Source organism: Camelus dromedarius, chromosome 24 (genome assembly GCF_036321535.1).
Source record: "Camelus dromedarius isolate mCamDro1 chromosome 24, mCamDro1.pat, whole genome shotgun sequence".
Lineage (NCBI taxonomy): Eukaryota > Metazoa > Chordata > Mammalia > Artiodactyla > Camelidae > Camelus > Camelus dromedarius.
The window spans coordinates 22,354,896-22,380,735 of record NC_087459.1 but is presented as its reverse complement, the minus strand read 5'-3'; the positions used below and the strand labels follow the sequence as shown (position 1 = coordinate 22,380,735).

At 48.0% G+C, this 25,840-nt stretch overlaps 1 protein-coding gene across 2 annotated transcripts; it reads left to right on the top strand.

The window, feature by feature from the left end:
• The first annotated feature begins 4,133 nt into the window (after positions 1 to 4,133).
• Positions 4,134 to 15,000, top strand: ASL (argininosuccinate lyase). 2 transcript variants are annotated; one of them, XM_031432808.2, is made up of 17 exons: positions 4,134 to 4,214; positions 4,382 to 4,436; positions 7,653 to 7,763; positions 8,089 to 8,172; positions 8,419 to 8,475; positions 8,615 to 8,712; positions 9,930 to 10,007; positions 10,091 to 10,168; positions 10,581 to 10,633; positions 10,968 to 11,030; positions 11,215 to 11,329; positions 11,476 to 11,560; positions 11,673 to 11,732; positions 11,996 to 12,079; positions 12,901 to 12,981; positions 13,150 to 13,256; positions 13,357 to 15,000. In XM_031432808.2, exons 2-17 carry the CDS (start codon positions 4,425 to 4,427, stop codon positions 13,499 to 13,501), a joined length of 1,311 nt encoding a protein of 436 aa, XP_031288668.1. In that variant the 5' UTR covers positions 4,134 to 4,214; positions 4,382 to 4,424; the 3' UTR covers positions 13,502 to 15,000. The 2 variants fall into 2 exon arrangements, with proteins under 2 accessions (XP_031288668.1, XP_031288666.1); XM_031432806.2 differs by having other exon boundaries at positions 7,569 to 7,763.
• The last annotated feature ends 10,840 nt before the right edge of the window (positions 15,001 to 25,840 follow it).

Sequence of the window (25,840 nt, the reverse complement as noted above, 5' to 3'; positions counted from 1 at the left end):
CATATGGGTCCATTTACATGAAACACATAAAGTAGTCAAAGTCGTACATATAGAAAGTAGAATGGTAATTAAGAGGGGCTGGGGGCAGTGGGCAAAGGGGAGTTGTTGTTTGATGGATATAGTTTCAGTTCTGAAAGATGTTTTCCCCCTAAGATCAGGAACAAGACAGAGATGTCTACTCTCATCACTTCTATTCAAAATTGTACTGCAGGTTCTAGCCAGAGCAATAGGCACGAAAAAGAAATAAGGCACTCAAACTGGAAAGGAAGAATTATGCATGATAGATGACGTGAATATTGTCTGTAGAAAACCGTAAGGAATCCACTAAGAAAGCTACTAGGTAAACAAGTTCAGCAAAACTGCAGGATACAAGAGGAATATATAGAAATCAGTTGTGTTTCCATACACCAGTAGTAAACATTTAGGAAATAAAATCAAGAAAACAATTTCATTTACAATAGCAGCAAAAAGAATAAAATACTTAAGAATAAATTTAGCAAAAGTAGTGTATGACTTGTGACATCACATGTTTATGACTGGAATACTTTACGTTGTCAAAATGTCAATAATCTCCAAATTGACCTACAGGCTCAACACAATCCCTATCAAAATTCCAGCTGCCCTGAAACTAATGCAATATTGTAAATCAACTATACCTCAGTTTTTAAAAATTCCAGCTGCCTTTTTGTAGTGTTTGTGAAGAAACTGACAAGTTGATTGCAAAATTCGTATGGGAATGCAAGGAACCCAGAATGGCCAAAACAATCTTGAAAAAGACGAAAAAAGTTGAAGGGCCCACACTTTTCAATTTTAAAACTAACTGAACTAATCAAAACTAATCAAGATAGGATGGTACTGGCATAAGAATAGACATATGGGTTCAATGGAATAGAATTGAGTATCCAGATATAAAACCTAAATATAGTCAACTGATTTCTTGACAAGGGTGCTAGGACCCTTCCTATTGAGGAAAGAATAGTCTTTTCAACAAATGGTGCTAACTGAAAATCCATAGACAAAAGTAAAAATTGGATGCCTACTTCACACCATACAGAAAAATTAACTGAGAATCAACATAGGAGTAAATATTTATGACTTTGAGTTAGGTAATAATATTTCCTTAGATATGACACCAAAAGTGGAACACCCAAGGCAGATAAATTGGACTTCATCAAGATGAAAAACTGTGCTGCAAACAATATAATCAAGAAAGTGAAAAGACAATCCACGGATGGGAAAAAATATTTGCAGATCATAGATCAAGATCTGATAAAGGGCTTGTATCATCAAGATTAAAAACTTTTCCCCTAAGAAAGATGCTATTATGAGAAAGAAAACACAATCCACAGGCTAGGTGAAAATCTTTGCAAAGCATATGTCTGGATGAACTGCTTGTATCTAAAACATATAAAGAACTCTCAAAACACAGCAACAGGCAAACAACCCAATTTAAAAAGGGCAAAAAAATATAAAGAGACACCTCACAAAGATACATCGATGGCAAATAACCACATGAAAAGATGCTCAGCATTAGTCATTAAGGGAAATGCAAATTAAAACAATAATGAGATACCATTATGCACCTATAAGCGTAACTAAAATTAAAAAGACTGATCATTCTAAGTGTTGACAAGGATGTCCCAAACTGGGACTCTCATATACTGCTGATGCGAAAAGTAAAATTGTACAACCACTTTGAAATACTGTTTGCTAGCTTCCTTAAAAGTTAAACATACATCCACCATATGATCCAGCCATCCCACTCCTAGATATTTACCCAAGGGAAACAAAAGCTTATGTTCATAGAAAGGCTTATGTACATGCATGTTTTATTTGTAATGGCCAAAAGTAGGTAGCAATTCAAAAGTCCATCAACAGGCAGTTGGATAAACAAATCATGGTGTGTTCATATGATGGAATACTACTTATTAATAAGGAGGAATGAACTATTGATATATGTGCTAACATGGATAAATTTCAAAATAATTACACTAGGTGAGAAAAGCCAGACAAAAAGATATATATATATATAGTAATTCCATATATATATAGGAAATACAAACTAATCTATGGTTACAAGCAGATCCGTGTTTTGAGGGGGATGGGTGGGAGAGGCAGGAGGAAGAGATTATGAAGAGGCACATGGGTATGATGTGAGTCTAATGGATACATTCACCATCTAGATTATGGTGTGGTTTCATGGGTGTTCATATATCAAAACATCAAATTATACAATTTAAATATTTGTATATTATTGTATGTCAACTAAATCTCAATAAAGCTGATACATACATCATACACATCTACATAGACACACACATAGACACACATCCATACATATCCCAGTTAATGAGGCTTTTAACAATGGGATTGTGAGTGTTTTAACACTTCCCCAACTCCCGTTCCAGCCTCAATCCGTTTGACAAAGGGTGTGAGCCCTTTATGTTGCTGGGTATTAAGGAATGTGATCTCATGTCTGCAGAATACCTCTGGCTTTCACACTTGACCTCCCAAGAAGAGATGTCAGGCCTCAGACACTAGCAGGTATATCCCAGGACTTGCCACAACACTCTCTCAGTCTTCAGGACCACATGGCTCATAGGTGGTCTCAAGGACTTCCCTGCCCACCCAGTGGCCTGCTGCAGCCCAGTTCTGGGACTTCTGTGGGAGAAGACAGGAGAGGACTGGGGGGTCACAGAGATAAAGTGTTTGAGGACTTGCCTCCAAGGAGCTCACAGTTGGGTAGGAGAGAAGACCCAGAAGCCACAATTACAGTACTACAGTACTCCCAATTCAGAAGACTGCTAGATGTGCCTTCCCACGGGAACCCAGAGCAGGACAGCTGGATCAGGGGGATGATGGATGAATGGGAGTACCAAGGCAGACAGTGAGGGAAGGGCATTCCAGGCAAAGGAAGAGCATTTAGGAAAGCTTGCAATAGCCCAATGCATTCTAGGAACTCCAAGTAATTTCACCCTCGAGTGAAGGCTAAAAACCTTCAACCCACAAGGTAGCCCAGCATTGGTCTCTTCTTCTCCCCTCCATTCCATCCTCAATATTGTTGCCAGATTATCTTTCTAAAAATAATTTGGCTCACCTGATTTAAAATATCTGTTGGCTCCCTATGACCTACAGAACAAAGCCCCAAACCTTTCCCTTGACATTCAAGGCTCTTCACAATCGTACCCCGATCAACTTCCCACTTCTTTTCCCCACCACCATCCTCAAGCCCCTGATCCTTTGTTATAGCCACTGTGACTGGTCTCCTTTTCTCCAAGCAGGCCATTCACATTCTGACCTCTGTCCTTCAGCCTTGGCTCAGACTGCTCCCTCTGCATGGAATGTTCTAATCCCCTTCTTTGCTAACTCCTTCTCATCTTCCATGACCAACTCAGGACACCTCCACCAGAATGTGGAACTTCCAGGGCAGAAGTTTGAGGCTGTACCCCTAGTGCTTAGAACTCAGTCTGTCATTTTTTTGTTGAATAATTAATTAGTCGTGTAAAAAACAGAAAAAACTTCCCATGGAGAGATATAGCTCAGTGGTAGAGCACATGCTTAACATGCACGAGGTCCTGGGTTCAATCCCTAGTACCGCTAAAAAAAAATTGGTGAACTTCATCAAAATTTTTAAAAACTTAAATAAAAAATTTTAAAAATATATAAAATCTTCTCTGAGAATCCCATTAGGCGCCCACTCTCACTGCCCTCCGTGCTCCCCTCACCACTTGTCCATGCTTTGTTAGAGCTTTTTGAGGCAGGCATCATTTTTTTTGCTCATTTCTCTTTCTTCAGAGTCCAACTCTTGACATTATAGGAGGTGCTGGGTACCTGTTTGTTGAATGAATGAATGATCGGGCATGTCATTTCGTCTTAGGTATTTTGTGAGCCCTCCAGGCCCGGCCCAGTGTCTTTGCCTCTATCCTTAGCTCAGGTCTCCCTCCAGTGTCCAGGGCTGGCTGCTGCCTAGAGCCCTGCCATCCAGGCACCACCTTCACTGTCCCTTACCTCCGCCCTGGGGCCAAAGGAGCGCTGGAGACGGCCCCGCCCACAGCCGGGGTTGGAGGGCTGAGGCAACGCCCACCTGGCCGGGCTGCCTGGGATTGGTGCGGTCGCCGCCAGAAGGAGGGGACAGCGCCGGGCTGCCGACGATCTCCGGGCCAGAAAGCCCAGCTGGGTGGCTCGCGAGAGGCTCACGGCGCTGCCAGGAGGTGGTGAGTGCGCGGCGGCCGGGCGGCCGGGACAGGAGGGAGCGGAGGACGCAGAGGCCCGGGACGCGCCTTCTGGGCGCTGTCCACCCCCGCCCCCCACCTCTATTTCCCCGAGCGCCGTGTCCCACCCCGGAGGCCGAGGAGGTCGTCAGTCCCATCCTGTCTTCCAGACCCGGAGGACCAAGACTCCCGGACGACGAGGAACCGCCCAACATGGCATCGGAGGTGAGTGGGACCTCGGGGACGCCGGTCCTCCAAACGAGGGGGAGGGGCGCCCTGGGGGCCAGCGGGGGCCTAGACCTGAGCACGCGATCTCCCCGAGCCAGACCTGCCGCCCGCCGCCCTCCTGGTAATTATCCTCGCTGGCTCCAGGCGGTGGGTACCCACTGGCCCACCTGCCAGAGCCCGGAAGAAAACTTTGCTTCGACTTCCCGGTGTCCCCATCACGTCTGCTCTTCCCCCCTTCCCTACCCCTCCCCAGGCGGTCTGTGTGGCAAACTCACCAACCCACACTACTGGGGAAGGTGGCCCTGACCTGACCCCCCCCCCCCCCGCCGCGACCTGATAGTCCTCTAGGCCCCGGGGAAGGGTGCTGTCCACTCATTCAGCCCCCTCACCTCTTCATTCCTTCCTTCCCCTGTGTCCTCCTGTCAGTCCCATCCTGTGCCCCTCACCTGCACTTTTCCCTGTGTGGCAGAGTCCATATGACTTTTGTGTGTGTTAAGAGCCAGGAGGTAGGGGACTGTGCCCTGTGGCCCCAGTGCCTGGTGGCTTCCTGTCTCACTGGTCTCTCTCCCTCAGAGCCTGGGTTCTCTCCTGACCTCCGAGTGGCAGGAGTCCGAGGCACAGGCTCCTTTCCTTGGGCCTCAGTTGATTTTCCTGGTAGATGGGGATAATAGCTGAATGTCTGCCTCTGTAAGGTACTGGATCATGAGGTCATTGCTTTGACCCCTTCAAGTTAAAGGGGCTGTTTGCTTGATGCCAATGAAGGGAACCCTGGGCTAGGGAAGCAGGAGGTCTGGGTTCCTGTCCCTTCTGGCCCTCATTAGCTGGCAAGTCATTTCCTCTCTGGGACACAGTTTGTTCATCTGAATAAATGGGTTATGACTGCCTGCTCTGCTAGCTTCTGGGCCATGGTGGAGGGCCTGTGGCAGGTCCTGGACTTGGAAGCCAAACAGTCCTGGTTTCTGAAGCAGTCACTCCACCTCCTCAAACCTCTCTTCCTCATTTGTAAAATAGGGGTGACAGTGCCCACCTCATAGGAGGGTGTAATAGCATCTGAAGAAGGCCTAGCACAGGGCCAACCGATTGTAGGTGCTCAATAAGTGGTGGTTAATGACACTAAGAGTGACGACACTGGTATTTCCCAGGTGTGATCTAAATTGGTTATTGCTCTCTCAGCCCAGCCCAACCCAGTGTCCCTGTCCCCTTGCCACAAAGGGATCTTTTCAGCCCAGATGTGCTCTGGCTTATAGCAGTGCCCTCTCCTACCACCTTGCCCCTCCCTCAGTGCCCAGGTGGTGGCACCTCACTCTGACATCCTCCTGGGGTCCTTTTAAACCTACTAGTGGGGTAGGAGCTTGGCTCCAATGTGGAGAGGGCTGCCTTCAGGAGACCAAGGCACCAGGCGACCTCTGCTTGCCCTAGGCCATCCTGTGGTTTGGACTAATTGGTTTTGGCTGCAGCCTTGCTTGTTAAATAGTTGTTATTACTAACAACCTGTGGAGGGAGTCCAGAAGCCTGCTGGGGGAGGTGAGGTCCTAGCTGAAGGGAGCCCTGGCTCCCCATCCTGACTGGCTGGCCCTGGCCCTCTGTTACCAATGGTCAGGACCAGGGCCCCACGTGGCGTTTTGCTGGCGATCAAGGCTTGGTGGGGCAGCAGAGGAGAGAGGGTTGGGTCCAGCTGAAAAGGCTGAGGAGAGGCAGAGGCTGCATCTGGAGGGCAGAGTCAAGTGCCAAGACTGCTGGGCACAGAGGGGTCAGCTCAGAGCCTGGGGCCAGAGCATGGTGGAGGTCCCTGTGGTGCACACGAGAACCGGGAGTGGAGCTAAGGCACACCCTGACCCTGGCAGCCCTTGACCCCTCCCTCAGTAATACCTGGAATTTACTGAGTACCAGGCACTGTGCTGTGTATGCAATTAGCTTAATCTAATTGATGCTCACAACAACGCCATTGGTCAGTACTATTATTATCCCTATTTTATAGGCGGGCAACCATGACGGTAAGAGGTTATATAACATTCCCACAGTCAGCTGGTTAACAGAGGTCTGGGAGACAGAGGAGAACTTACCCTCCCAGTGGCCACTGTAAACTGCCCCTCCACAGAAAAGATGCCAGTGAAGTAACATGCCCACCTCCACCCAGCACACTTTCCTCCCGTCTTTGGCACACTGGGCGCTCAGACTGCCCCTCCGGTCTCCTGTGCCCCCTCCCCCATCTGTCCCAGGCCCCGACCTTTGCCCTCTTTCAAAACAGTGGTGTCTCTGTCCCATCCCTCTGCCCTTGGCTCTTGAGGAGCAGAGGGTCAGAGACCTCCCAGAAGGCCAATGATAACGGGTGCGTAAGGGGTGCTCTCCTGAGGAGTGGTGGGGGTTGGGACCTTAGGCCCCACCCGATGCTGTGGGAGGGAAATGCAGGTAACCTGAGACTGATGGGGGCCCCTCAGGTGTCTCCCTGCCTGTCCCTGCAGCACAACTTCAGAAAAGCAAAGCCAGCAGAGAGGCCCTGGTGGAATGTGGGGTTTAGAGCACGGGCTCTGACTTCAGGCTGCGGGGCTGCAGTCCTGGCTTTGCCACTCTCACCAAAGGCAAGGGCGAGGGCAGAGCTCAGGGCTGCTCCGGGCCTTGGTTTCCCTCTCTCTGAAGCAGGATTGTACTGCTACTTCAGAGGGTTGCTGTCTGTGCATGCCAAGCAATTAGAAGGGCGGCTGGCACACGGTGAGAACGCAGCACGTGTTAGCCAGAGGTATCATCATTACCCCTGGTGCCGCAGAGCAGCGTTCACACTCTGGATTCTAGTGCCACTTCTCACCTTGGTCAGTGGCAGGAAAGGTCCCAGAAGTTCTGCTGTGGTCTCAGGGTTGCCTTGTACCCTGCCACCATCTCCCTGGAGCTGTGCCACATGGTGGGAAAGAACCCTAACTCCAGTAACCAGTCACATTCCCATGTTCACTCCCTGAGTGGGTCTGGGCAAGTTCCTGATGCTCTCTGAGCCTCAGTTTCCTGATCTGTCCAGTGAGAATAACCCTGCCCACTGGCTCCCATGCCATGAGACTTGATAACTCTCCTGGAGGCCCTTTGTGAGAAGCACTGTTCTCAAGGCGGGAGGAGATTAATTGCTTCTGCTCCCCTGGCCAGAGTGGGAAGCTGTGGGGTGGCCGGTTTGTGGGAGCAGTGGACCCCATCATGGAGAAGTTCAACGCGTCCATCGCCTATGACCAGCACCTATGGGAGGTGGACGTGCAGGGCAGCAAGGCCTACAGCCGGGGCCTGGAGAAGGCGGGGCTCCTCACCAAGGCTGAGATGGACCAGATACTCCAGGGCCTGGACAAGGTACTCTCCATGCCCCAAGGCCCACCCGAGGGCCCCTCCCTGTCACCCCAGGCTTTCACCAAATCCCCAAGCATGGCGTCATCCCAAGCCTGTCCTTTCCTCTGTAGTGATTATACGCCTAGAAGTGCCCTTTAACCGTGCATTGTGCTGACTGGCTCTCTTCATCCCTAATGGCCCCTGGTCCCATGGCTCCTGAGCAAAGGTGCACTGGGCCTGAGATGCTCCCCCAGGGGTGGGGGCCACACAGGCCCCTCCTGTGGAGCACGGTCAGCACTCAGCTGCCGACTCCTGCCCTCCTGCCCCTGTGTGGGGCCATCTGCTGCAGGTAGCTGAGGAGTGGGCCCAGGGTACCTTCAAACTAAACCCCAACGACGAGGACATCCATACAGCCAACGAGCGGCGTCTGAAGGTGCGACCCCATCCCCATCCCTCCCCTCTCTGCCTTGCCCTGGGCCACTGTGAGCATCCACACCATCACTGTTCCCTTCATCACTGGGACTTCAACAGGAGGCCTCAGTGGAGATAGCCAAGACTTGGGCAGCACCAGAGGACCCTGGGGCAGGGAGGGTGGGCCACAGGCTGGGGAGGAAACGCACCCTGCCTGAGCTGAGCCCACTGGGCTATGACCCCAACTGCCTGCCTCCCTCTACCCCAGGAGCTCATCGGTGAAACCGCAGGGAAGCTACACACAGGACGAAGCCGGAATGACCAGGTGCTGCCAGCCCCTCCTCCTGCCCCCACCTTCCCAACTTTGCGGAGCCCAGGCAGCAGAGTTAGCGCTCAGCAGCTGTCCTGGCCCCGCAGGGAAGCAACACATCTGTGCCCTGAGTGCCACCTCCTCCTCCCCACAGGTAGTCACAGACCTCAGGCTGTGGATGCGACGGAACTGCTCCACACTCTCTGCCCTCCTCTGGGAGCTCATCAGAACCATGGTGGATCGGGCGGAGGCGTGAGTCCCCGGGGACACCAGGTGGCAGAGAGGGGCAAGACGGTGGCCAGGGTCTCCACTCCTGAGACAGGCAGCCTGAATGCCAGACCTAAGTGGCCGGGGTGAAGAGGGTGGGGGAGCCAGGCTCTGGGGTACGGGGGTCCCAGAACTCCTGGACCAAGGGAGGCAGAGCAGCCGGGAGTGGGGCATTTCCTGCAGCACCCCCTCCCCAGCCAGCCTAGCTCAGCAAGCAGGGCAAGTTCATACTTCAGGGCCTCACAGGCAGGAGCTTAGGCACGAGGCTGACACCCTGAGGCTGAAGGAAAGGGGCTGGCTGGCCTAGGGCAGCCAGAGAGTCACTCCTCACCATGCTGGTGCCCTACATCCCCCATCCTCACTGGCATGGCTGACAAAGAGCCGGGGGCTGCCTCCCGCTGGCCTCATCCCAAGCTTCAGCTTCTGTGATGTGACTGCTCAGAAGTCCCTATTTGGTGTCAGAGACAGGGTTGACTCCTCTTCTTCTCCAACTCCCTGTGACCCATTTCACTGACTTCACCACGAGGGGAAAACACGGGCCCAAGAACTGTCATCCTAGGGAGGTGGTGTTGGTAGAAATAGGGAGGCACTGCTAATGGGTACTGGGTTCCTTTCTTGGGGTGATGAAAATGTTCTAAAGTTGATGTGGTGATGGTTATGCACTAAGTGTATGCTTTAAATGGTTGATTTCTATGTGAATTATATCTCAATAAAGCTGTTTATTAAAAAAAAAACTCAGAACCATCACCCAGAGCCCCTCTGCCTCTGCCCTGCCTACTTAAAGTGCCCCAGCTATTCTGGGCTCCTCCGGAGCTTCTCTCGTGCTCACAGGCTCGGTCCCTCACGGCCCGGTGGTACCTGCTGTGCGCCTCCTCCCCTGCCCTAGCGCTGCTCAGATCTGCTGCCAAGGTACAGAGGTCCAAGCTGAAGGCATAATCTACAACTTGGTCCTACGCTTACCCCCTAGAGGCCCCAGGGCCCTGGCCCAGCCCTTGGATCACACTTTCCCCCTTCCCAGCTCTTCCCTCACACCATGTTTGTTCCCAGGAGGTCACTTGGTCCCTTGTGCAGGCAGATCCTTGGTGGGCCTGCCCTGCTCTCCTCTCAAGGGGCGCAGGCCCGTAGGGTCCCAGTTGTCACAGGCAGGCCTCACCTGAACCTCCTGAGCCCCTCAGGCCCCTGCCCCTACTCTTCCCCCACAGGGAATGGGACGTCCTCTTCCCGGGGTACACACACCTGCAGAGGGCTCAGCCCATCCGCTGGAGCCACTGGATCCTGAGGTGAGGAGGGCGTGACAGAGGAGCTGTGATGGAGGGAAGGAGCTGGGGCTGCCCTGACCCTCCTGCCTCCTGGCTTCCCATAGCCATGCTGTGGCACTGACCAGAGACTCTGAGAGGCTGCTGGAGGTGCAGAAGAGGATCAACGTCCTGCCTCTGGGGAGGTGAGCGGGGCCCCAGTGCTCCAGGGTAGGGCGTAGGGGGCTACTGCCACACAGTGGGCATAGTCTTTGGGGTTCAACAGAACAGGAGGAGCCAGGAAGGACAGAGGGACAGAAAGCCAGGCAATCAGCCTCCCTGTCCAGGGTGGGAGGGGCACCACACATGGCCCCTCAGCTCCAAGATGGGGACAATGAATGTGTCAGAGCCAGGCCAGAGCTCTTCAGGGAGGCTCCAGAGAGCCAGCCAGCTGCTCACAGCCTGCCATTTCCCCCGCATGGGGACAAGTATCTGGCACCCAAGCTGACCAGGCCATAGCCCTGGCGACCAGAGCTTGGCATGGGTGTGCAAGTGTGTGTGTGTGCTGGGGCTGGCCTGCCAAGAGCCCTGATCACTCAGAAGCCCCCATCTCTGCAGCGGGGCCATTGCAGGCAATCCTCTGGGTGTGGACCGGGAGCTGCTCCGAGCAGGTAAGGCGCCCACTCTCAGCACCCGCCAGGTCCCACAGACACATGTAGAGAGGGCGGGGGCCTGGGTGAAATTTCAGCTTATTATCTGTGGACAGTGAGGCTAGACCAGCAAAGGAAGGCCTGTGGTAGGGCCGCATGGTGCTGGGAAGCTCAGGGCTCCCGCCTGCCTCCTGGGACCTGTACAAGAGACCACCCCCCAACCTCCTGCCCCTCCTACTCCTCCTCTCCCTGAGGGGTCCAGAGGGACATCGCTGGGAAACCTGGTTTGGGGTAGAGAAAGCCCCTCTTCGCCCTCCAGCTCAGCCCTCATGCCTTCCCCTTTCCCCTTGTCCAGAGCTGAACTTTGGGTCCATCACTCTCAACAGCATGGATGCCACCAGTGAGCGAGACTTTGTGGGTGAGTCTGGGAGCCACTCATACTCCAGGGCCAGGCTCTGCACTGTGTGCAACCTTTGTCCCCCAGCTTTGGCTCCTTTCCAGCTTCCTTCCCCTCAACCCCCTGTATGACCCACCTGGAGCTTCTCCAGGCTGGGTGAGGGGCAAGAGAGGCCTGCCTGGTGACCTCCCTTTCCTCCCATAAGCTGAGTTCCTGTTCTGGGCTTCGCTGTGCATGACCCACCTCAGCAGAATGGCTGAGGATCTCATCCTCTACGGCACCAAGGAATTCAACTTTGTGCAGCTCTCAGATGCCTACAGGTAAGGCTGCGCCCTGCCCTACACCCACCAGCTCTGTGCCCACCAGCATGGCTTCCTTCCTCCCCACCCCAACCTGGGGCAGACCCACTCAGCAGACCAGCCCAGGGGCAGGGGAGCCCCTTCAGCTGCAGCATCTCTGTCTCCAGCACCGGAAGCAGCCTGATGCCCCAGAAGAAAAACCCAGACAGCCTGGAGCTGATCCGGAGCAAGGCGGGGCGAGTGTTTGGGCGGGTGAGCAAGGGCAGGGAGGTGGGGCAAGGCCTCTGCGCTAACCCGGAAGGTCCTGAGGGAACTTCCAGGAAGGCTCCGAGATCCAGCCTCCTGATCCTCACTCTCCCTGCAGTGTGCTGGGGTCCTGATGACACTCAAGGGACTTCCAAGCACCTACAACAAGGACTTACAGGTGCGAGTCTAGGGACTGTGGGGGAGGGGCCCGCCAGCACATATACCACATACCAGTTCTCAGGGACCTGGCACATCCAGGCTGGGGTCCCACAGAATTCCCACCTCCCATCCTGTGCACCCAGCCCTCGGCCACCCTGAGAGCTCTCTCCTCTCCCTCTGTATGAGGTGTAGGAGGTGTGAGTGTTCCCGGTGGAAGGCAGTGGGGAGGCCTCAGTGGGGACTGGGCTGCTGGGCGCTTACCTCCTGCCACGTGCCTCCCAGGAGGACAAGGAAGCCGTGTTTGAAGTGTCAGACACCATGAGCGCCGTCCTCCAGGTGGCCACTGGCGTCATCTCTACGCTGCAGGCAAGACACGCCTCTTCTCTGGGCTCCTAAACCCAGGGGTGGGCAAGCCAGGAGGGTGATCTTAAGAGGAAGAAAGTGAGGGTGGTCCAGAGACCCTGAGGCAGGGGGACAGAATCTATGCTCATTCATGCTGTGGGAACAGTGAAAACACCAACTGAAGCTGCCGCAGTAGAATGCCAGTGGGTTAGACCCAAGGGGCCCCATCAACTGGCCCGACCAGATTTCTTTTTAACCATTTATGATGTGAACTTTCAGTAGACGACAGCTGGGTGTATAACGAACCCCTTTGTCCCAACACCCAGCTTCAAAACAGTCAACTTATGGCCATTGTTGGGTTGTCGGCCATCTATACCCATTAAGCCGCCTACTCCTACTCCATTATTTTTACACAAAGCCCCCTCGTCATAGCATTGCATTCCTAAATAGTTCAGGATGTGTCTCTAAAGCAGTGGTTCTCAAAGTGTGGTCCCGGGATCAGCAGCATCAGCATCACCTGAGCACTCCCAAGCCCCACTCCAGATCTACGGGAATCAGAGACCCCGGGTTAGGCCACAGTGGTCTGTATTTGCAATAAATCCTCCAAGTGATTCTGATGCATGCTAAAGATAAGGACGCTTTGAAAATGCCAAGGCGACCCCAGTAGCACACCTGATCAGTATCAATAACTATGAAAAGGTGACTGGAGCAGAAAGCGCAAAACAGGGTGGGTAAGAGTGTCTGCCTGAGGCAGGGGACATCGTGGCTGAGGGGTAGGCCTTGGGCTGGCAGCTCCGGGACCACAGGTCCCCAGGATTCACTGCTCACTTGGCCTGCGCCCCCAGATTCACCGTGAGAACATGGCCCAGGCTCTTAGTCCTGACATGCTGGCCACTGACCTTGCCTACTACCTAGTCCGCAAAGGGGTAAGTGTAGGGCAGCCAGGGTGGAGGGTGGGGGGAGAGTGATATTCCCCAGGCCGGGGTTGGGGGTGGGCGTGGGGATTGGGGTGGTCAGGGAGGGTGTGGGTGCTCCTCGTGGAACAGAGCCGAGGAAGCCTGCGTCAGCACCGCCCTCTGCCCCGACGTCCCCAGATGCCGTTCCGCCAGGCCCATGAGGCCTCCGGGAAAGCTGTGTTCATGGCGGAGACCAAGGGGGTCGCCCTCAACCAGCTGTCGCTGCAGGAGCTCCAGACCATCAGGTGTGGCCCCCTCTCCTCCTTTGGCCTCCCAGGAGGCAAGCCCCAGCCCCCGAGGCCACGATGGCCCAGCTGCCCCAGCCCACCTCCTCCTTTCCCCCAGCCCCCTGTTCTCGGGCGACGTGAGCCACGTGTGGGACTACGGACACAGCGTGGAGCAGTACACCGCCCTGGGGGGCACCGCGCGCTCCAGCGTCGACTGGCAGATCGGCCAAGTGCGAGCGCTCCTACGGGCACAGCAGGCCTAGAGTCCTCCCCGCCCCGCTCCCAAATAAAGTGGGCCCGAGACGAGGCCCTGCGTGTTTCCCCCCAGCCTGTCTCCCTCAGCGGCGGGCTTTCAGGGATCTGTTAAGCGGGCGGTGGGGGTCATCAAGGAAGGGGAGGAACTGGGCTGGCAGAGCGAGAGTCACGGTAGGGAAGGGAGGAGGGGGCTCTCATCAGAGCGCCTGCCCTGCGCAGGCCCCACCCCTCTGCTGCGGGGCATCGCAGTGATATCCATCGTCAGGGGCATCTTGGGAGCCCTGGTGGGACAGGATGGGCTTGGTTAACCCAGTCAGCCCCTGTCCATCCCCCTTCTTTCCAGGCTCCTTCCCAGGCTCCCCTGCTCACATCCTCCCCTTGCTTAATCCACCCTTCCCTGGACCATCAGGCACTATTAGCAGGTGTCCTGTACCCTCAGAGGGGAGCGGTACATTTGGTGGTAAAGTCAGTCACCCGGGTGGCTAGTGTGTGATGCCAGGCACTAGGTGAGCTTCATACACAGGTCAAGGAGACGTTTCCTCTCCCCTGGAGAGTAATGTACAGACAAATTCTCAGGCACTAACCCTGAGGCGAGGGCCACCGATGGGGGTGGTGCAGAGGGGCCTGCCCATGTGCAGTTCAAGGGAGGGACCCTCACACCGAGTCTGCAAAGAGCCTGAGGCCGGGCCTGGCATGGGTTAAGTGTTCAGTAACAGTGAACCCCCAGAGCCAGCAGAGATACAGAGACCTCTTGTACACAAATCTCACCAAAATCCTGATAATAAAACAAATTGCAGACATTTCTTAACGACAAAGATAAACAAACCAAACACAAGGAAGTATGAACAACACCTCCTAAGTGATTAAGACTGTAAACTAAAGAACCAAAACTCCAGCAGCGGGGACACTACACCAAATTCCCAAAAGGGTCAAAGCGATGGGTCACAGGTGGAATCTTCTAGAGTAGTGATTCTCAAAGTGTGGTTCCTGACCACTATCATCATCGTCTTCAAACTTGTTGAAAAGCAAATTTTTAGTCCCCACCAAGACCTACTAAATCAGATTCCCCATGGGGCCCAGCAATCTGTTTTAACAAACCCTTCAGGTGATCCTGATGTGTGCTCAGGATTTGCGAATCACTGATCTTGAGAACCTTGTTACACAAAGTTGCTGCAGACCAGCAACATCTGCCTCAACTGGGTCCTGCCCTGACCTACTGATTCAGAATCTGCATTTTAACAAACTCCCCGGGCATCTCTTGTGCGCATTTAGAGTTAGAAATGCTGATCTATTGATAAACATCGAGGACTTACTGTCTAGCACAGGGGACTACATTAAACATCTTGTAATATCTTGTAGCAGTAAAGAATCTGAAAAAATACATATGTATATAACTAAATCACTTTGCTGTACATCTGAAACTAACACAATATTATAAATCAATCCTGCTTCAATAAAAAAGAAAACATAAGTTTAAAAAAAACAGGGGGGTCAAACAGAAACAAAATTGTAGGACTAAAAAAAGAGCGCTGATCCAGAGAATGCCTAAATATCTAGTCTCAGAAATGAAGGGGGGCTGTGGCTGAAGCCCTATGGCATATGATCTGAAACCTCTCCTAGCTTACCTTTAATTGGTATTTTGGGGACATGTTCACTCAGTCAGTTAAGATTATACTCATTAATGCTGTCATCCATCCTACATTTTTCCAAAAGCAGGTCACAAAAGGCTTTTTCAAATAACTTGCTGAAATCCAGATAGCCTCTGTTAGAGCATTCCCTCACCCAGGACTAAAAGGGACCAAGGATGTTATCAAGAGTTTTGATAAAAGTTTTGGATAAAAGATCAGTTTATCAAAAAAGGGAATGAAGTTTAGTTTTATAGAATTTATATTTAGGTGAAACTATACGGGGGTCCCAGTGTCTACCAATTTATTTTCTAAGTGCATATTATCCATTCTTTTTATTCATTCATTCCTTTATTTTCTACAACAGCTTTATTGAGCCATAATTCACATGTCATGAAACACAACCTTTAAAGTGTTCAGCTTAATGGTTTTTAGTGTGTTCACAGAGTTGTGCGATTATCACCCCAAAAAGAAGCCCGTAAGAAACTCTGTACTTCAAAGGAAGTAAAAAAGACATCCACAGAATGGATATTTGTAAATCATATACCTGATAAGGATCTAGTATCCAGAATATAAAAAGAACTCATAACTCAATCATAAAAAGACAACCCAATTAAAAATGGGTAAAATATCTGAATAGACATTTCTCCAAAGAATATATACAACACATGAAAATATATTCAATATCATTAATCAGGAAATGCAGAGCAAAACCAAAATGGGACATTACTTCATTCCCACTAGGATGTGAGTTAATTTTTGTATGTAGTGTGAAGGGGCCCAACTTCATTTCTTTTCCATGTGGAAATCCATTTGTCTCATCACCATTTGTTGAGAAGACTGTTTGTATCCAATTGAATTGTTTGGGCATCCTTGTCAAAAATCAGCTGACCAATACAAGTGAATTGTATGGTATGTAAATTATACCTCAATAAAGCTGATGCCCCTCCAAAAAATTAATTGATTATTCTTTTGTTTTTAACAAAAAAGTATTTTGTACATGTGTCAGATGCTGTGCTAAGGCTCACTAGTCAACTTAGAGTTTGTGTGATTCACCCTCTTTCCATTCTTGGGAACTTCATGGTCCTTGCAGCCTACTCTGGCTCCCAGCAGCAACCACATTACCTGTGGTAATTCTGCAAAATCATCAACTTGTTCTCAGTTACCCCAGTCTCTTACCAACTCCTGCGGACATCTGAATGTACAAGGTTGGACTTATAAGCTCAGCCAAACATTTAGTTTTTCAGTTATTCTTGCTTAGCTTTCCCCTGAGGAGCTAATCCAAAGCTTTCATATCTTCTTCAAGCTCTCAACCTGATCCAAACATCTCCCCCAAATCCCTGGAAACTATGAATCTACTTCCTGTCTCTGTAGACTTATCTGTTTGACTTGCAAATAAGTGGAATCACATCATATGTGGCCTTCTGTGCCTGGCTTCTTTCACTTTATTTATCCATGTTGTAGCATGTATCAGAACTTCATTCCTCTTTATGGCTGAATAATACTCCATTGCATGGACATACCACATTCATCAGTTGATGGAAATTTGAATTGTTTACATTTTTCACTATTGTGAATAGTGCTGCTAAGAACATTAAAATACAAGTTTAACAAAAAACCTCTTAATAATGAAATCCTCTTCAGCCCTTCCCCTACTTGACCTTTCTGAGATTCCTGACACTGTTGACCATTACTTCAAGAAAACTTTTCTTTGAAAAAAAAAAAAGCACAATATGCCACAATTTTAAAAATAATAACATTAAAAGGATTACACAGCATGACCAAGTGGGACTTCCCCTAGGATGCAAGAATGGTTCAACATACAAAAATCAATCAATGTAACATACTACAATAACAGAATGAAGGGGAAAGAAAACCGCATAAATACCAATTGATGCATAAAAAGCATCTGCAAAAATTCAACATCTTTTCATGATAAAAATACTCAACAAACTAGGAACAGAAGGAAACTAACTCAGCATAATACAAGCCACATATGAAAAACCTACAGCAAACATCACACTCAATGGTGAAAGATGGAAAGTTTTTCCTCTGAGATCATGAACAAGATAAGGATGCCCACTCTTGCCAATCTTATTTAACATAGTACTGGAAGTCCTAACCAGAGCAATCAGACAGGAAAAAGAAAAGGCATCCAAATTGGAAAAGGAGAAATAAAAGTATCTCTGTTTACACACATTATGATCTTATATGTAGAAAACCCTAAAGATTCCACACACACTCACACAAAAACCTGTTACACCTAATAAACAAATTCAGCAAAGTAGCTAGGTACAAACCAACACACAAGAATCAGCTGCATTTCCATACACTAACAATGAACAATCCAGAAAGGAAATTATGAAAATAATTCCACTTACAATAGCATCAGAGAGAATAAGACATTTAGGAGTTAACCAAAGAGGTGAAAAATTTATACCGTAAAAACTATCAAACATTGCTGAAAGAAATTAAAGAAGACATAAATAAATGTAAAGACATCCATGTTCACGGACCCTACATGATCTATAGGTTTAATTCAATCCCTATCAAAATCCCAGTGATATTTTTAACAGAAATAGAAAATCCCATCATAAAATTCATAATGGAGTCCCAAGGGACCCTGAATAGCCAAACAATTCTGAAAAATATGAACAAAGCTGGAGGTCTTAAGCCTTCTGATGTCAAAACTTACTATAAATCTACTGTAATCAAAACAGTGTGTTGAAAGATGACTGGCATAAAGACAGGCATCTAGACAAATGGAATAGAGTCCAGAAATAAGCATTTTCTAATATAGTACAGTGATTTTTAACAAGGGTGTCAAGGCCATTCCATAGGGGAAAGACACTCTTCTACAAATGGTGCTGGGAAAACTGTATCCCCATATGCAAAAAAATGAAGTTGGACTCTTAACTAACACCCTATACAAAAATGAACTAAAATGGATTCATGACCTAAATGTAAGATCTAAAACTATAAAACTCTTAGAAGAAAACACAGGGGAAAAGCTGCATGACTTTGGATTTGGCAGTGATTTCTTGGAAATGACAGCAAAGGCACAGACAACAAAAGAAAAAACAGATTGGGCTTCATGAAAAATTAAGAATTTTGTGCATCAAAAGACATAGTAACAGAGTAAAAATGCAACCCATAGAAAGAGAGAAAATATTTGCAAATCATATATCTGTTTAGAAATTAATATCCAGAGTATATAAAGAACTCCTATAAATCAAACATATTAAAAAAAAAAACCCAAAACAACATGATTAAAAATGAGCAAAGGACTTGAATAGGCATTTCTACAAAGAAGATATACAGATGGCCAATAAGCACATGAAGAGATTCAATATCACTAATCAACAGGGAAATGCAGATCAAAACTACAATGAGATACTACCTCACACTTAGTAGGAGGGCTACTATCAAAGAATAGAAAATAGCTAGTGTTGGCAAGGATGTGGAGAAACTGGAGCCCTTGCGCTCTGCTGGTGGGAAGGTATAAGGGCACCATACTAATCCAGTATGACCCCATCCTAATCCATCATGACTTCATTTTAACTATTACATCTACAAAGACTGTGTTTCCAAATACAATCACTGTTATGGGTTAAACTGTGTCTCCCCAAATATTTGAAGAGAAAAAAAAATCAATGAAACAAGGTTGGTCCCTTGAAAAGATCAACAATATTGACAAAGTTTTACCTAGACCATCTCAGTCTGTTCAAGCTGCTATAATAAAATACAAGTGGCTTTAAACAACAGAGATTTATTTCTTACAGTTCTAGAGACTAGAAGTCCAAGATCAAGGTGTCACCATAATCAGATGAGGGGCCCCTTCTGGGTTGCAGACTTCTCATTATATCATCGCATGCGTAAGGGGACAGGAATCTCTCTGAAGCCTCTTATAAGGGCTTTGATCCTATGACCTAATCACTTCCCAAAGGCCCCACCTCCTAACACCATCATTTAGCATTAGGATTTAGCACACAAATTTTGAGTGGACCCAAACATTTGGAGCATAGCATAGACTTATAAGGGAAAAAGAAAAAGACGTAAATCACTAAAATCAGAAGTGAAAATGGGGACATTATTACCGAGATCATTAAGATAAAAAAGGATTATAAGAGAGTACCCTGAACAGTTACATACCAACAAATTAAATAACCTAGAAGAAATGGACAAATCCCTTGAAATACACAAATTACCTAAACTGATTCAAGAAGAAATAGAAAATCTCAACAGATTTATAACAGGTAAAGAGATTGAATCAGTAGTCAAAAACTTCCCAACAAAGGAAAGTCCTGGACCACATGGCTTCACAGGTGAATTTTACCAAATGTTTAAAGAATTAACACGAATCATTCTCAAACTCTTCCAAAAAAACTGAAGAGGAAGGAGCACTTCCTAATTCATCCTGTGAGGCCAGCATTACCCTAATGCCAAAGCCAGATAAAGACATCACAAGAAAATAAGATTACAGACCAACTTCCCTTATGAATATAGATGCAAAAATCCTTGACAAGATATTAGCACAATGAATCCAATAACATATTAAAAGAATTATTCACCACAGTCAAGTGAGATTTATCCCAGGAATTCAAGGGTGATTCAACACAAGAATAAGAAAATCAATCAATGTAATACATCACATTAGTAGAATGAAGGAAATAAAACCACATGATTATCTCAACTGGTATAGAAGAGGCATTTCACAGAGTCCAACACTCTTTTATAATTAAAAACTCTCAGAAAAGTAGGAATAAAGGGAAAGTTTCTCAACATGATAAAGGATATTTATGAAAAACCCACAGTTAACATCATATTGAAAGACTGAGAGCTTTCCCCTTTAAATCAGGAATAAGACAAGGATGCCTACTTTTACTGATGCTATTCAACACTGTACTGAAGTTCTACCCAGAGCAAATATAGTTGACCCTTAAACAAACACTAACCCTCTGAGCAGTCAAAAATAACTTTACAGTTGGCCCTCTGTATCCTCAGTTCTGAATCTGCTTGTTACCATTTTATCTTTGTGTGTGTGTGTGTTTTCCCCTCTTGCCCTCCTACTACAGGCCAGATCTCCATTTCGCACTGGACCGTTGTTTCTGTCTTCCCTCTTCTCCAGCTCAGACAGAACAATTCCAACAATTTCTTTTTCAACCCCGGCTCACTTGAGATTGTCCTAGTAGAATGTGGATTTTGAGGTTTCCAGAGCCATCCTCCTCCTTAGAGCATCTACTTAAATCCACCAGTAGGGACTGCAACATGCACTCACTTTCACGTCTGGTCCTAAAGTTGCATGATTCCTGCCCAGTACTCGAGAAAGGATTGTCATTTTTGCTGGGAAAAGGGACTATTGTGGGAGCAGAGACTTGGCTGACCTTCCCTAAAGGTGAAGTCAGAGGAAGGGATCAGTTTGATGAGCTCCCTCCTGAGGGTTAGGACCCAAGCAGAGCTTCCTTGTACGACCTTAGCAGATGCCTGTCCTGTGGCTGACCTTGAAGAACACCTTCCTCCCCAAGTATCCTGTGGCTCCCATAGGCAGGCTTGAGAGCTGCTGGGCATGTACTAGCAATTGCCTCACCTTCAGCCCTTGCTCTAACGATGCTCCCTCCTCCAGGCAGAGACTTTCATCTCTTCTCTGCTCTTCTCTCTCTGAACGTCCACCTCTAGGGTGTCCTCAGCCATTCTCCCTTGGGCAGGGCCGCTCTGCAGTCTGGACATGGGGGAGGAGAGGCAGTCCTGACCCATCGCCCAGTCTTTTGCACCTCAAAGGTAGGCTCAGAAAACAGAGCAAGCAGAGCCTGGAGATCAGGGGCCTGGAATGGTGAGAACCTCAATAAAAATTCAAAATGTCCTGAGTTCCCTGCATTGTTATTTCTTCTCCATTTTGTTTACCCTGGAGCAACCTCTTGAAGAAAAAGCATCTCTAGGCTTTTCTTCAGGGAAGGGAGGATTTGCTGTAACGTTCTGCTAATTTTGAAAAACATGTATAAAATCACAGAGCTAAAAAAAAATAATAATCATAGAGCTAAAAACACTGATTCTGATGAATTCTAGTACAAAACAGAGGCACAGTGAAAACACATTCAATTTTAAAACGTTAAGAGGCAAAAGACGGCCCCTTTTCGCTTCCTCCCCTTCGGAGACGGCCTGCCCTCTGTCTGTGGAGTGTGTACCTACTTTTACTTAAACCTGAGCACCCAAGTTCCACACCTCTTTCCTTACCTTTCTCTTGCCTTACACTCTATGCAGTATGTATCTCTCTAAATAAATCTACCTTTAATCAAAAAAAAAAAAAAAGAGGCAAAAGACCACATAGTACATAATTTACATAACACATCCAGAATAGCCAAATTATGGAGACAAAAAATAGATTAGTGGTTGCTCAGGGCTAGGTGGGAGTGACAGAAGGAGAGATAACTAAAGGGCACAGTTTCTTTTTTTTTTTTTTTTCAGGGGGGAGGGCGAGGTAATCAGGTTTTTATTTATTTATTTTTAGTGGTGGTACTGGGGATTGAATCCAGGACCTCGTGTATGCTAAGCATGAGCTCTACCACTGATGTACACTCCCTCCAGAGTTTCTTTTTGAGGTGATAAAAATGTTTTAAATTGATTGTAATTGCTAACTAAAAATTGGCACTTGCCATCTGCCTCTACAAGGATTGGATCACACTGGCACCTGCCATCAAATTCTGCTTGGATTAAATCACCAACCTCCTGAAAGGAGTTTAGGGTGGTCAGGAATGAAGCACTCTGCTCTGGGAAAACTGGCTGAACAGGCCTTCAGATAGTTATATATTTTCAGGAGATTTTATGACCCCAATTCTTGCGTCTCCTCATATCTAGAAAAGCACTAAAATCATTATGGGTGATATTTGCTCCTTGTGACTAGCAGCAGCCTCTGCCTAACTGTGTGCTTGACTGCACGTACCCCGTTCAGTGAAATCATATTTGATACTGAGTTTTTCCCCTGCCTCTTTGAAACAGTTTCAGAGCTCTCTGGGATGCTATCTCCCAGCCTAGAGTCCTCATTTTGTCCCAAATAAAACAACCCACAACTCTCACATTGTGTGATTTTATTTCAGTCGACATAATGATGGTCATAGATATTCATTAATATACTAAAACCCACTAAATTGTATTTTAAATAGATGAATTATGTGATATGTGAATTATATTTCAATAAAACTGTTTGAAAAATAAACCTTAGCAGGGAGGGTGTAGCTTAAGTGGTAGAGTGTATGCTTAGCATGCATGAGGACCTGGGTTCAATCACTAATATCTCCATTAAAAAAACAAAAAAATAAATAAACCTAATAACCTCCCCCCACCAAAAAAAAAAAAAATTAAAAAAAAAAAACCCTTAAATGCTCTCTTTGCTGAAACCACTGTGAGAATGGAGACATTTTCAGCAACCAGACTGTCGACATTCCAGAAGATGTTGACATCACTCTGGAGGGACACACAGGCCCCTGGAGGCACCCTGCAGACAGTCTTCATCAGTATAGAACTCAGGTTTCTTGGAAAGAAAGGAAAGGGCTTTGGGTTGACAAACAGTGGAGAAGAGAAAGGAACTGGGGTTCCAGGTCACGCAGTCTGTTGTCAAACAGCACGTGATTAAGGGTGTTCCACTGGGCTTCCAGCACAAGAGTATGTCTGTGTTTGCTCACTTCCTCATTCACGTGTGTGTTCAGGAGAGCAGGTCTCCTGTTGAAATCTGAAATTTCTTGGATGAATAATCTGCAGGGCTCCTATGAGGCCAGGCATTGCTCATTCAGAATTTCAAGCCCAGAAAGTGACTTGCATTGAACCTGTATCAACTTCAGCTGCTTTGATTCAGCAAGCCACAGTTAAAAACAGGGGTATCAGAAAAATTCTGGATGTTGTTTGTGTCTCTGAAAAAGGAACCGATCAGCAGGCTGATGAATAAGCTCTGAGCCGTCTAGCTATGGAAACAAGATGATGCCAAATGATTTCCAAGATCTATTCGTGATATCTTTAAAATGCAATGAAACTTACCTATTGGGAAAAAAAATGGGAAGTCTCACACTTCTGCTCCTGATCAGCTGAGTGTCCTGTGACTTGCTTGTTATACTCCAGGCTGTGACCCTCACGTCTTTGCAGGCACACTGTGCGTTGATGCACCCCACCACCAGAAGGAATGTCTTCTGTTACTTTCTGTCCTAGACTTTTGAAAGTCCTTTGGATGCAGGGTAATTTGGGGGAAGGAGAGGAATGTGCCGTCAATGACAGTAAATGTAGTTTTAGGTATGTTTCCTTGAGCAAGTCATTTCCCCCTCTCTCAATTCAGCCTCAATTTCCTCATCTGTAGCAGAGAAAGAATAACTCCATGTTGCAGTGTTTTGGAGCAGAGTGCCTGCTCACGGGGTCTGCTGTGACTATTGCCTTCAGGCGGTAGGAACCCAGTGGGCACCCCCAGAGGCCCCAGGTCACCTTTACCTAAGTGGCACTCCATAAGCTCTCACTTACGGGGTGAAGTCCACATCACTGTGGTTATGAAAGGAGGATCAGTTGCCAGAGAGTTACAGACTGGCTCAGGCCAGGCAGCCAGGACTCCAGCTCGGGGCCTTACTGCAAATGTCGTGACAGCTGCTATCCCAGGAGGAATTTTTGTCCCAGTGAAGAAACAAAAGAGCTGGCATCCCAGCCAAGCTTAGAAAAATGACCTGGAGAACAGGAGAAAGAACTAAGAACAAAGCAACCTTCAAGACAAGCCTGGGGGGTATTTCGGGGCCGAGGAGCAGGGATCCTAGTAGAAGGGAGCTTAGGGAAGGGGCAGGTGCATAGAAAAGTCACTGAAGACAGACTTACAAAGAGCATCATGACTCCATGCTTCAGACGTAATAATGATGAATAAAACACAAAAAGAGAAAAGACCCAAAAGGGAGCTGGTCAAGATAAAAACAAGCAAGACCTCTTTGTGAACCAGACTCACGCAGAAGCGGTGAGAGGGGAGACGCGTGGGCGCGCGCTGGGTCTGGGCAGGCGCTGGTGGCTGGGTGCTTTTCTTCAGCTTCCTTGGGGTAGCTGGGAGTAAGAGAACCCATGTGTAATGGCCCTCACCCAACCACTGGTCTGCATTGTCACCACAGGTTAGATTTGGCTTTTCTAGAGTTTCACATAAAAAGAATGATACAGGATGCTCTTTTGTGTCTAGTTTCTTTCATGCCGTATAATGTTTTTGAGATTCTCCATGTTATTGCCTGTGTCAGTACTTCAACATATGAATTTGAGATCTGTGGAATGGACATGGCTGGAGATACAAACTTGCAGACTGTATTAGCGTTCTATTGCTACATAACCAAATACCCTCAAATCTGGTAGCCTAAAACAACAAGCATTTATCATGTCATGGTTTCTGCTGGTCAGGAATTTGAAAGTGCCTTAGCTGGATAATTATGGTTTGGGGTCTCTCAAACAGTGTCACTGACTCCTTCGTGTGTTCACTTATCCTCTGGTGGAAGCATTCCCCTTCTCCTGATCCTGGGAACCAAGACCTCTAAATCCATCAAACTCTAATGTTATGAAGATGGGAAACACAAACTCTGAAGATGGGTCTCTGGAAGAGATGCTGAGGGGGCCTGTTTCTATTTCTATTCCCTTTGATTCCGGACTGTGTGATCCAGCTACTGGGGAACACCGGATGTCAGCACATTGCACATCATGGAGGACAGCACCCCAAATCTGCAGAGCATTGTCCCCAAACTGGTGCCTTTGCTGAACCTTTCACAGCCACTCCACCTTCTTAACACGCTCCCCATTTCTGGCTGATGCCGAATGTGGAGGGGGCCAATGGATTCTGTGGTCATGTGCCCATTGTTACACCTCTTGCACCATAAAATGGGTCCTCTGATCTGGGGTGATACGATGCCAGAGCTTATTTTGGTAAATCAGATTCAGTAGGCCCTCCGCTAGTGATGCTGGTAGAGGCACTGTGGGCAGGGAAGCACAGCCATATCTGGAGTAGGTATCAATGACTGTCACTTTCAACTACTGGTCCCTCCGGAGTGGAAGCAGCAGCATTTTCGGATGCAGAATAGGCGGATTCCAGATTCTAAAGAGGCCTGCCAAATGCCATGTCTTTTTCTTGGTGGTAGGAAGAACGAGGTGTAATAACTTGCCCTTTACCTTAGAGGGAAGATACTGGCATGGGCAGACCATCACGCCTCTGGAAACTTCACTGACGTGGCAGGCCCTGAATCTCTGTGGGGTTTGTTTCTCACTCTGGCACGCACATACCGTCTAGGGCATTGCGGTGCTTGCTCCTTCCTGCTCACCAGGCCCAGCGAGCAGGTTTCATTAATATAACGGACCAATGTGATGTTCTGCAGGACTTCTGCTCTTTGTAGCCTGTTCCCTGACAGAGTATAGGGGAGTCAGCATAGCCCTGAATGTCTCCGATCATCTTTCTCCCGTAATTATGACCTGCGTTTCATCCTGTTTTGTGGCTGGAGGTCGAAAAGAACACATTTGCCACGTCAGTAGGCACATATCCGGTGCCAGGGCCAGCTTTTGACATCTGTCAAAATTCATCAAATGATATTTCTGAAATATGTGTAGTTTACTGTACAGGAATTTGTACTAACTAAATATATATAGGTTGACTTGCAGATGGAAAATCACTTTATTAATTTACAGAAGCAGATCGACTTTTATTTACTTATTTCTTTATTTACTTATTTCTCTTTGCCTGTT